The sequence below is a fragment of the Atta colombica genome, unplaced genomic scaffold (genome assembly GCF_001594045.1).
Source record: "Atta colombica isolate Treedump-2 unplaced genomic scaffold, Acol1.0 scaffold52, whole genome shotgun sequence".
NCBI lineage: Eukaryota > Metazoa > Arthropoda > Insecta > Hymenoptera > Formicidae > Atta > Atta colombica.
In genome coordinates this window covers 1,076,898-1,089,585 of record NW_017259542.1, presented here as the reverse complement: position 1 = coordinate 1,089,585, position 12,688 = coordinate 1,076,898, and the positions used below count along the sequence as shown (strand labels likewise).

Below are 12,688 nucleotides of genomic sequence, written 5' to 3'. Positions count from 1 at the left end.
GGCGCACCAATGCAGTGTGAAGTACAAAGATTTAACATTATTTAACGTCATTTTATTGTATCATCAACAAGTGTTAAACGCGCAAAGTGATTTGATTGAAAAGTGTTTGCATAGTATTGTGTTGCTGTATTTAATATGACGAAATTTGTACCAAATAAGGAGCATTCGCGGACAGCATTAATTTTTTGTTTTCATTTGAAGAAAACTGCTGCGGAATCATACCGATTACTTGGAGAAGCTTATGGTGAACATGCTCCATCGCAAAAAAAGTGTGAACGATGGTTTCAGCGTTTCAAAATGGGAGTTTTCGATGTTGCAAACAAGGAACACGGAAAACCGCCCAAAAAGTACGAAGACGTGGAATTGCAAGCATTGCTGAATGAAGATGATTCACAAATATAAAAACAATTCGCAGAATAATTGAGCGTTAGTCAACAAGCTATTTCCAATCGCTTACGAGAGATGAGAAAGAGTCAGAAAATCGACAGATAGATGCTACATGAATTGAACGAGAGACAGATGAAGAGGCGCAAAAACACATGTAAAATTTTGCTCGAACGATACAGAAGAAAGTCATTCTTGCATCGTATCGTTACTGGGGATGAAAAGTGAATTTTTTTTGAGAATCCCAAGCGCAAAAAATCATGGATAGACCCAGGCGCACCATCCACATCGATCGCAAGATCGAATCACTTTGGCAGGAAGACGATGCTCTATGTTTGATGACCAGAAGGGTGTGGTCTATTATGAGCTCTTGAAGTCTGGCGAAACGGTTAATACCAAACGCTATCAACAATAATTGATCAATTTGAACCGTTCGCTGCTTAAAAAACGACCAGAATACCAAAAAGGGGAAACACAAAGTCATTTTTCTCCATGACAATGCTCCATTACATACGGCAAAACCAGTTCGGGACACGTTGGAAACAGTCAGCTGGGAAGATCCCATGCGGCTTACTCACCAAACTTGGCTCCTTCCGATTATCACTTGTTTGCATCGATGGGTCACGCACTTGCTGAGCAGCGCTTTGGTTCGTACGAAGATGTGAAAAAAATGGCTCGATGAATGGTTCGTGGCAAAAGAGGAAGATTTTTACTGGCGTGGTATCCACAAATTGCGAAAGATGGAAAAAATGTGTAACTAGCAATGGAGTATACTTTGAATAAATCTCTTTTTATCATTCTTCCGAATTTAACGTGTTTTTCTTGGAAAAAAAATCGTCATTTCATACTTGTACACCTGGTATATATATATATATATATATAGTTGTGCATAGATGATTTTAGCTAAATAAAGTTAAAATGGAAATTTGAAAATTTATCTTAGATGAGATAAAGATGATTATATTTAAATTAATCTAGATAATATAGATAAATTTATCTGAAAAGTTTCAGATAATTTTTTTAATTTTAAGACTACAATTTATTCGTTTATAAATTAAGGTATCAGTTTTTTCTTAAAATAATTTAAAAATATTAAATTTAATAATTTTAATATTTAATAATTCGTTATTTATTCGTCTCTTATAATTTAAAAAATACAATAATAAAAAATTATAATAAAGAATCATAAAAATTCTACAGTTTCTTTTCCTCTATATTAATTACATGGTCGCAAGAATGTCATAATTGTTAACCAATCAGAGTCGAGCTAACTTCACACATTTATTCATAAATTTTTATTGCATAAAAACAATAGCTTTTTAAACATATTATCGCATAAACGATTTCGTCGAGGTACATAAATTTGTTGTCCTGAAAGAGCTCTACTGATGTTGATAACGGTAAAGATATGTTAAACTTAAAAATCATTTTTTTACATTTGGATAAAAATGAAGAGAATTTAGATTTTTTGATTTTAATTCCAAATATGAAAATGCTCCGTCTTAATTGGCGTGACTAGCAGCCAATCATGAGATTCATTTATTGATATTAAAAATGGCTGATGAATAGATGATTGGCGGATTTCATATTCTGTCAACAAAAGATGCCATTTTTAATACAGTTTTGTGATACTGACATAAGCTGGTTGTGCTTCTCTGATAAATCTAGGGCTCCGGTCAATTTGGTGCTTTCAGCACTTTTCAGTTCTATTCTTATTTTATATCTATTGATATATAAAGACAGAATGATTACAAATGCTTAAAACGCGTGAGCGTCCAAATTGATTGCAGCTTAGAACTTTAATATATACTTTTGGATATTAAAATGAGATAATTATATGTTTAATATTTGACGAAAAAGAGAAAGATATTGAGGCATGAATAAAAAGATTCATTTAATTGCAAGTGAATGATTATATATGTTATTAGATATATATCCAATCCACTCTCTTCCTGAGGCTGAACATTTTTCTGCAAACATGAACTACATAGAAGAAAATATTTTAATATTCATTTTTAGCAATGCGAAAATATAAATTATCTAAACGTCATTGTAGATAAAGATGATACATTTTTTCATCTAAAATGCAGATAAAGATAATTAATATTTTTATTATTTAAATAAAGATAAAATGACGTCAAAATTTCATCTAGATCACAAGTGCCTAATATCCGGCCCGCGTAATCTTTCAATCCGGTCCACACCCACAATCGTATTCCAAAATATAATCGTATTCCAAAAAAAAATTCCACGTGAGTAAAGCGTGCGCGGCAGGAAGGCTCGCGGGCAAATATAAATAGTCAAAATTTGAAATATGGCCCTTCAGACTAACTAATTGGGCACCCGTGATCTAGATGACCATCTAAATAATTTTATCTAGATAAGATCAAACACTGCACACACACACACACACACACACACACACATATATATATATATATATATATATTTCCAATGATAATGATAAATATAACAATTTACACCGCAGTGGGGTAAGTTGTTACAATTTACCTACTGATAGAAAATTTTAATATTCAGTATTTAAAGACATAGATACAAATCAGAAAAAAATTGACTATCTAGTTAAAGATGTACTTGAAGCAATGCAAAGGCATTCATTAATTTAAATATATACAGTACGGAAAAAATTGCTAACAATTTTTGCTCCTATTTCCCCTACATTCAATTAAAACTTTTCGATCGACGATTGATTCAAGCGGAGTTAATTAAAGGACATTTAATTGGCAATTGGAATTGGTAAATTCAATTGAATATCATTCAATTGACGATTTTAAGCGGAGACGATTTTAATTAAAAGTCCTTCAATTGACAATTGAAATAGAATTCAATTGAACATTATTTAATTGACAATTGATTAATGACCGTATACAGTTATATTAATTTTATACATAACTGATTTTGTTAGATACACGTTGACTACTACTAACACATATAACACAGGTTTATTTGCAGAAGTTTAGTGCAAAAAAGTGCATAAAGAATACATGTACAATTCAGAAGATAAAACACACGTGAAATAATCTCAATATTATCGAGCAAAAAGTAGCAGATACTGTATAAATGTTTACAAAGAAGAGTAAATATCGATAAATGTCTACAAAAATTTTGCATAGTTAGGATAGCATCATCCAATTAACCATTGCATACTTGAAATCGTGTACTATCAATTTTGTTGAGAATAATGTATATAGGTGTATGCGCGCGCGCGCGCACGCACACACACACACACACACACACACACACACACACAGTAGAGTATCTTAGAATGACCTCTCGTTACTTAAAGCGGATTAAACTGAATTAAAAAAATGACTATTTTGCAATTTTTGCAATAATAAACGAGATATTAATTTCTAAAAATTCATCGAATAAGCGCATCTGCTCGATCTATTGTCATAATGCATGCTTATCGTTGATGATTCAATATTCAATTAAACGAGTTTCAATTAAATTTGCTTAAATCAATCCTCAATTGAATGATGTTCAATTGAATTCGCTCATTTCAATTTTCAATTTCTCTTTCATTGGCTCTGATTAAATCAAGTCAATTAAATAATCTTTAATTGAATTTTCTTATTTTAATTTTTAATTTAATGTCTCTTAATGAAATTTGCTTAAATCAATAGTCAATTGAATGGTGTTCAATTGAATTTGCCTATTTTAATTGAAGGAATTGAACATTTAATTAACTCCGCTTAAATCAGTCGTCAATTGAATGATATTTAATTAAATTCAATCGTTTCAATTGTCAATTAAACGTGTAATTTAATTTAAAAAATAATTAATTACTTGCAATCCTGCGACTCTGTTGTAGAACAGGCATAAGGGCCATTCCACACAACTTGTATACCCACATAACCGTATGCATAAAGAAATTTGTCCAATCACAATTCTGTCATAAAGGCAAACGTAAAATACAATTAGATTTTCTTTATATTTGAATTTTTCTGCATATGTTATGCGGTTACGCAAGTTGTGTAGAATGATTCTAAGGGCTGCCGCACACAAAATTCCATGACAACAGTGACCATAAGACATAACTTTCGATGAACCAATCAGGATATTATGCTTTAGGTCTACGTAATCTAACGCAAATGAAAATAACAGTAAATATAAGATGAATTTCAACCAGTTGAAATTCACTTTATTGCGAGGTTATGTATAAGTTTCTTGCTATTTCTATTTCCGTTAAAGTACGTAGATCTAAGACTGGGTTCACATGCAATAGTAGTAGGCAGTACATTTCGCTTGTCTGCTTCTGTCTTTTCGAGTTCTGATTGGCTTCCATTTATCCGCTTTTCGTTTTTTCGTCAAGGTGCGAACCCGATCTAAAGCAGTATTCTCGTTAATTCAACGGCTTAAATTACTGTTACAGAAATTTTATTTGTGGCAGCCTTAAAGACCTTAAGATGTCAACTTGAACCAATCAGAATACTATTTTTTTGCGAATTTGCAAGATCTAACAAAATTATTCTATGATTTGCGATCCACTTACCCACGAACCATGGGACATTAAGGACACAATTGTCGTACATAAAACGACGGATTGTCAGTAGCCTAGTTTTCATCGAGAGTTTAATCCGGAATGTAAGAATCAATCAATTATAATCGAGTATTCCCTATTACAATCGAACGAAGGGAATGCTCGACTGTAATTGGTTGGTTCTTACATTCTGATCCGAATTAAACATTCGGTGGAAACTAGGCTAGTAATTGGTCGGATGCTTCGATTCGCGAATACGCACGTACAGCGATACGCGTCATGAGATGGCATCCTTAAGGTTTAAAACATCTATTGTAAATCCGGATTTAGTCCAGATTCTCAATAGATGTTTTACGTCTTAAGAAACTGATCAATTACAGCCGAATGCGAGAAGAATAATCAATTGTGATTCCATTCCTTAAAAATCTATTATAGATCCGGGCTAATGCCTGTTCTATAATAGAGTTCTATAATTCGCAAATCGTAAACTGTTAAGAAATTGGCTAATCACAGTTAAGTATGAGAAGAATAATCAATTATGATTAATTAATTTTTTACCGCTTACGACTCTATTGTAGAACAGATCTGTCAGGTCTGTCATCCGACATTTATTACGATGAATTGTAGGCTTTTTATAAAAAGTAATTATTTAAGCTTTAAGTTTTAAATAGTAAGAAATTGATCAATCATAGTTGAATTTAAGAAGAATAATTGACTATAATTGATCAATTTCTTATGGCTTAAGACTTAAAGCTTAGGTAATGACCTCTGTTATGTCTGTTTTACAATAGGCAAATCGTAGCCGTAAGAAATTGGCCAGTCACAGTTAAGTATGAGAAGAATAATCGACTATGATTGATTAATTTCTTACGACTTATTGCTTATAACTCTATTGTAGAATAGGCCACGGCATATTTTATGCCGAAATTATAATATCGATATTATAAACCTGGCCAATCATAATCTATTCCTCTGAAGAATGGAATGATTGTAATTGACCAATTTCATATAATATATTTCATATAGTAGTTTCAAGTCATGTAAATGTATTAAATAATATTGTTCGTATTGCTTCTCGGAAGCTATTCAGGGTCGCTCCGAATGAACTTAGCGTAGTTGAAATATAGGATTCACACTATGTACAACATTCGTTATAAGACATCTGACTCGATTGTGTATTTTGAAATGAGATGAAAATTACAAAAGAGAGCAATGATTATTAGATAATCATATATTAAATTAATTAGGATCAATTAAATTATGAATATTCTAGTGAATTTGTTCACTTTTGTAATTTTCACTTCATTTCAAGATACACAATCGACCTCCTAATATTTTATTGTTATGATGAATGTCGGACGTCATATGACGGATGTACATAGTGTGAATCCTACAGCTCTCGAGAGACAAAACGAACGACCATAGGTATGTTCGAGAAAATGCTATTAGCTCTATCCTTGTTTTATATCTAATAAACAACGAAGATAGTATGAGAAAGTTGCGCTAATAGTGTCTTCCCGAACGCGCCAATTATGAGGTCTGGTTTTTATTGCTATTTTCTGAACTGGTATACACAATGCAATAAGTTAAAATGAAATAAATATATGTTTGTTTTGTTTCAACAGTCAACTTATTACCCCAGTTTAAAGTGCAACAATAAAAAACAAACTTATGGCCTCAACTGTTCGGATCCGTGGGCGCTCGCTACTATTAACTTATTTAGAAAATTATTTTGCAAATTTCGCAAGCAGATTTAAGAGAATGATTCTGTGATTGGCGATACGCGAATCCACGCACGATCTGCTGCATGGGACACCCTTAGGATGAAATCACACGATATTCAACATGTGGAACAGAGAATTCGAATAGCCAATCGTGGGAAAGAGATAGAAAAATGCAGAAGAGCGCTGATTGGTTGTTCGAATCACGCATCCTCTGTCCTGCATGCTGATTCCCGTACCGTGTGATTTCATTCTTAGATCATCCAATAGCAGCAAGCGCTCACGGATCTGTTCCGCAACAGTTGAATGCTGAACATGAGTTACCTTATTAACGTGATCATTTAACCATTGGCATCAGTGGCGTTATGCTCCACTGTGCAATGGCAGTTATGTATGTTTGATATTTGTTTATTAACTTCTAATTGCACATAAATTTAAAAACACAACAAAACATTTACAAAAATATATATATTATAATTAAAAAATAAAGAAATTTCTAATTTAAAGAAAGAAAATTATTAAAAAAAAAGAGAATTCTAACAAAATGTCAATTGGTATGTTAAGGTTTTTATATGCAATACGTTATCTTGCAGAATTAAATTGGAATTTATTTGTCCGATCTTTGTTTATTCATTTACTTATAAATGCCCTTTAGAAATAGAGACGAGTTTGTTGGTGATTGTTTTGGATGTCAATCCAATGCAGCGTATAGTGAAGCAAGAAACCAAAATACTGTCACAGTGTTTAGACTCAACAATTGTTTTTGCCAATGCTCACCTTATGCAATCATCCAATAATGAACTGGCGATAATGTCATGCCATGGCCATAGTGCTAGATTCCTCTATCCTTGTGAAAACGCAATAGAAATAAGACAGATGGATGGACAGTATGAAAAGTTTACCATGGTAGAACGCACAGTACGTCAGCAATTGCAGCAAGTAATTAATGAAATCTCCATGGATGTTCCATTGAATATGGAGAGTCTTATTTCTGGTGCACTCAGTATGGCATTGTGCTATATCGCTCGGTTGGAGCGAGAAAAGGTCGCTGGCCAGAAGTTGCATCCTAGGATGCTGGTGATTACTGCCAGCAATGACTCGGCCACACAGTACATGAATTACATGAACATATTCTTCACTGCACAGAGAATGGTTTTGTCTCTCTCTCTTGGATTTTTGTATTACAATAACAGAATAACAGATAATTCGTAACATCCGCCTGGCTACTTTCAGAATGTCATTTTGGATGTGTGCAGTTTGGATCAAGAGCTGACACTCTTGCAACAGGGCTGCGATATTACTGGCGGTAATTACCTGAAGGTGCCACAGCTTGCTGGATTGCTGCAGTATTTACTGGTGAATTGTGCATGCTTAATTTTATTAACACAAATGCAATTATTATGTATACTGATTTATTTTTTTTATAATTTAGTGGGTTTTCCTGCCAGATCCCAGTGTTAGATCTAAATTGGTTCTTCCTCCGCCAGTAAAGGTGGATTATAGGGCAGCGTGTTTTTGCCATCAGGAACTTATTGATATTGGATATGTTTGTTCCATATGTTTATCAAGTAAGTATAAAATTATATCTGATCAATAATTTAAGAATATTGTAATTAATGTGAAACAATGTAAAAAACAATATATAAACATAATATTAAATTTATTCGTATTAAAAAGGTATTATCGTTTTTTTAGTCTTCTGTAAGTTCAGTCCAATATGTACTACTTGCCAGTAAGTTTCTTTAGTTCTGATATTTTTTAATTATATCATATATTAAAATAATATATCATAAATGATAATTATGAACTTATTGTGAATTTTTTAAGCACGGTATTCAAGATGCCAGGACCTATGCCAATAAAGATGAAGAAGAAGAAGAAAAACGTAGATATCGTTCATTGATTGTATATTTCACACATAGCAATTACATTTTGTAAATAAAACTAATGTCATGTTGTAAAAACTGTTTTTAGGATTATAATTTTTTTATCATAACTGGTGTAATTAATTGCATAAAATTGAACAAATTCATTTTTAAAAAATTATATCTGTTTTAATAGATCATTTTCGAATATGTTTAATATAAATCGTATCTGTGTATAAATGTATTCAACTGTTTAAAATCAAAAATTAGTTGGAATGCATAATTTGACTGTTGCTTTCAATTCATTTTGTAATTCGTATCCCAAGTCTTGAATCGAGTGTTATGTTGTGGCTCGATTGTGCGCGGATGGATGTTGCGGCACGTAACCAATGCGTTCCTGAATCTCGCTCTGAGGAATCTTGCCTCCCCATGAGGGTGGATTCATGGATGAGGACGCTTTTCTTTCGGGATCTTTCTTAGACTCGTGTGCTTTCCTTATTTCCTCGTATATTTGCAGGTCATCCAAACGCATTTCTATCCGAGTTGGACTTCGTCGTATCATTTTACTGAAAAAAATAGCATTACATTGTTTTTTTTTATGTATAACGAATCTTGTCAGAATTTAATTGAAAATAATGATTCGCAAATATATGTGCGACTTCTGAAACGCGCCTATATTCTCCGAAAAATCAGGAATGAGTAAAATACAAATAAAATGTGCACATCGAGAAAAATAAAAATAATCGCATAGAAAGCAAAAAGAAAAATCTTGTTTTGTTTTTCGATATATAAGCCTAATCTACAATGTATTCTTTGTTTTCTATTTTTTATTCTTTTATTTCTTTCTCTTTTTAAGATATTTTATAAACAGTCGTGTTTTTTTTACTCTTTCAAAATTTATCAACTTTTATTTCGGACAACAGAAAATCAAGAAACATAATAAAAAAATAAAAAGGCAAGTGATGTCTAAAAAAGGTAAAAAGCAAGAAACAAGAAGCATAGTGTATCATAGATTAAACTTCAAGCCTTTAAATTTCGCTAAAATTGCAAGTGCTCCAAAATTAAATACGCATTCCGGTTGATTTCTCGTAATCGACTAAATTTAATGAAGAATAAAGTGAAGAAATGATAATATTCCGGGCACCAAATTTTTCGATACGTTCCTGATATTCTTCGCGTATATGGTATACCGGGTATACGACAAATATGGCAAATAATCCCAAACCAAGGCTGCTTCGCGCGAGCCTCGTTGTCGCCTGGCAAAGCCCGTTGTAGGTCATAGCGGCGATCGCACTCCCTTGAAAATCCCGATCGAACGTTTCAGACCGAAAGTCAAATCTGAAAGCGCGCTAAGACTTGAAAGCTGAAAGCGTCCCGAAAATACGAACAAATACGAATGCGAATTGCGGAGGGACTGGACACGCGCGGGCACGCTTTCAATCGGGCAGCGCGTTTTCCTGCAAACTCCCGCGAAATTTTGCGGCTACCCGACGACGTCCGGCGACTACTAGTCAAGTATATCAATCGCAGGCAATCGACGGCGCGGGAAGATGCTTTACCTCGAAGATTACGTTGAAAGTGCGTAGGAGAAATGGCACGGCTCGCTTTTAGAATCCTAACCTCTTCGCGTGGCGCGCGGCTAACCTAAAACCTAAAATCACCTAGAATCTCGCGGGCTGATTTGTTCCGCGACAAATGCAGCCATTTTTGTTTACATTCTGCGGACTGCGATCCGCACCTTCTTTTACGCGACCTGGACCTGATCGCTGTAAAATGCGACGGGGAAGGCGCGTTTGCTTGATAATGCGACCTCGCGTCAAAAGGTTAGGCGCAATGTTTCGTCGACACGACGAAACGCTTGTTGCTATATTGCCAAGATAAAAAAAAAATAATAAATTATTATTTAAATCTGCAATCCTGCATTTGTCAACATTGAATTTCATTGTACAGAATTAAAAATTCATAAAAACTCTTTCTCTAAAGTACAATTTCTGTTTACATAGTCGCAATTTTTTTGTTCAATACACTATGAGAATAGTCATAGAATATTGTCAAAAAAATATTAATTTTATTGAATGTGGTGTTATTATAAACGAATGAAGTAAATAAAATTGTTTAATGTAAGTTCATGTAGCAATTGAAGGATTTGTTACTTACATTATATTGAGTATTTTCTATGACACAGGTCAACACAAATGTCATTCTGTTCTTGTTATTCAAGGCATGTCAAGAAAGAAAAAAACATTTGTGTCAACTTGTGACATTAAATGAAAAGACATTATCTATTAACTGGAGATTATTAAGAACAAAGTATAAATAAATTTACAAGAATAAATGATTCAAGAATAATTACTTTATGTAAAATATAAAACTCTAATTATCTTTTTGCTAATGTCTGTCTTATGGTTTCAGTGATCGAGCATCTTCCGCAAGAGCTACGGGACCGATTTACAGAGATGAGGGAGATGGATTTAGGTGTACAGAGTATGTATTATTTGATGTAACAGAGAATATAGTGATAAAAATATAGTGATGAAATAATAACAGTGATAAAAAAAAAACTCTAAATTATCTGGAGACACTGGTAATGTCTCAGCGCTAAGCTATGGCGCGAGACACGGACGTGCCTCCTTTATGTGATAAAACTAACATCAACTACCTTCAGATTCCATGGATAGCCTGGAAAAGAAAGTAAAGACGTTTTTTTCCAATGCCAAGAAGATGAAACCCAGCGAAAAGGAAGCAGAGTACGAAGCTATCAGAAAAGAGTATTACAAGACTTTAGAAGATGCAGATGAGAAGGTGCACTTAGCCAATCAGATGTACGACTTGGTAGACAGGTACCTGAGGAGGCTCGATCAGGAGCTACACAAGTTCAAAATGGAACTTGAGGCAGACAATAAAGGTATCACCGAAATCTTGGAAAAGAGATCCCTAGAATTGGATCAGCCACCCACAAATAGCAGCCAAAAAGAAAATCGTTACAGTTTCACGCCGAGCAGAACGCGAGATAATCATAGCCATTGTAAGTATAGCATTTTTACATAATAATGTAACTTCATGTTCAATTCAAATGGCTTTCAATATAAAAATGGAAAATGCATTAGTTTAATCTCTCAAAAACATCGACATTATTAGGAGATACTTTAGGATAATCTATAAAAGTCACTAATTATAAATTATAAATTTATAAATGGAATAAAATTGTAATATATAACAATCTTTAGACGTACTCTCCAAATTTTACGCAAATTTCAGCTCGATCGGAGAAGCGACGGGACTCCAATGCATCTTCCACATCAGTCGAAAAGAGGCTGGTGATTGAGAAGTTACCAGCAACGACAAGTTTACCGGAGTCACGGCCGGCATCAGCGAATTCCGCGCCCATTATCGCAACGAATAGTGTCACGCCGGCGCCGGCAGCGATTGCTAATTCCGTGGGATCAGTATGTTATAATCTTGGCCACATCGGCGCCGGTGGTAATGCCATTGCGGCAGCAGCGTCACAGGCGATCGCGGCCACGCAGTCAATGCAGCAAGGTAGACGTTCGGCTAGTTTAAAGGCAAGCTATGAGGCTATTAACACTGGTGGCGTACATGCTGCGGAATTCAGCAGGGAACTGGCCGGTGCGGCACAAACTGCCATTGCCGCTATCCAGGAGACTACAAAGAAGCATAAAAAGTATGTAGAAAATATATAATGAAGAAACAAATAGTAATTAAATTTACTCAAAATAATTAAATTGCCCCTTATTTATAAATTCTCTTTAAGTTCCAATAATTTGGATTAAGAGATTACTTTTTGTTATATTAGGGATACTTTACAATTTTGTATTTTATTTTATAGAAAAATTTCTTGTATAGCAATTGTTCAAACAACACGATCGTGTGAACACGATAGTCTTAGCGCTAAGCATGGCATGAGATACTGCCGTACCTCCTTTACGCGAATCAACGAGTCGCGTCAAATCAAGATTATGGGATCTCAATAACGGCTGTCCCGATTGAGTTTTGCTATTACAAATTCTAGGAAAGTGACAGCTACTGTGCCGAGTTCGAGCGTGATCGCAGCTACAGTGCAACAGCCTGTGTCTCCACCAGTGGTTACCACAACCACGCAAGTAGTGGATCCGGATAATCCGGATTGGACATACGATCCGAACGAACCACGCTATTGCATATGCAATCAAGTTTCGTACGGCGATATGGTTGCT

At 34.2% G+C, this 12,688-nt stretch overlaps 3 protein-coding genes across 5 annotated transcripts in view; 2 read left to right on the top strand and 1 right to left on the bottom strand.

Moving 5' to 3' along the window:
• Positions 1 to 7,153: 7,153 nt before the first annotated feature.
• Positions 7,154 to 8,567, top strand: LOC108691775 (general transcription factor IIH subunit 3). Its single transcript, XM_018199677.1, has 6 exons — positions 7,154 to 7,163; positions 7,265 to 7,761; positions 7,843 to 7,965; positions 8,042 to 8,177; positions 8,305 to 8,341; positions 8,437 to 8,567. Exons 1-6 carry the CDS (start codon positions 7,154 to 7,156, stop codon positions 8,510 to 8,512), a joined length of 879 nt encoding a protein of 292 aa, XP_018055166.1. The 3' UTR covers positions 8,513 to 8,567.
• A 141-nt stretch (positions 8,568 to 8,708) lies between these two features.
• The window catches only part of LOC108691784 (anaphase-promoting complex subunit CDC26-like), a 7,110-nt gene continuing 3,130 nt past the window's right edge, over positions 8,709 to 12,688 (bottom strand). Inside the window, exons 1-2 of one of the 2 annotated variants that reach the window (XM_018199689.1) lie at positions 10,034 to 10,240; positions 8,709 to 9,040 (exon numbers count right to left, since the gene is read on the bottom strand). In XM_018199689.1, coding sequence (XP_018055178.1) covers positions 8,815 to 9,036 — 222 coding nt within the window. In that variant the 5' untranslated portion in view covers positions 9,037 to 9,040; positions 10,034 to 10,240 and the 3' untranslated portion in view covers positions 8,709 to 8,814. Of the gene's footprint in view, positions 9,041 to 10,033; positions 10,241 to 12,688 lie in introns of those variants that run through there. The other variant, XM_018199690.1, reaches the window with a different exon arrangement.
• LOC108691783 (inhibitor of growth protein 3-like) overlaps positions 9,851 to 12,688 on the top strand; it is a 3,841-nt gene continuing 1,003 nt past the window's right edge. The window contains exons 1-5 of one of the 2 annotated variants that reach the window (XM_018199687.1): positions 9,851 to 10,052; positions 10,887 to 10,958; positions 11,140 to 11,499; positions 11,733 to 12,156; positions 12,505 to 12,687. In XM_018199687.1, the coding sequence (XP_018055176.1) occupies positions 10,025 to 10,052; positions 10,887 to 10,958; positions 11,140 to 11,499; positions 11,733 to 12,156; positions 12,505 to 12,687 (1,067 nt within the window). In that variant the 5' untranslated portion in view covers positions 9,851 to 10,024. Of the gene's footprint in view, positions 10,053 to 10,886; positions 10,959 to 11,139; positions 11,500 to 11,732; positions 12,157 to 12,504 lie in introns of both variants that reach the window. The other variant, XM_018199688.1, reaches the window with a different exon arrangement.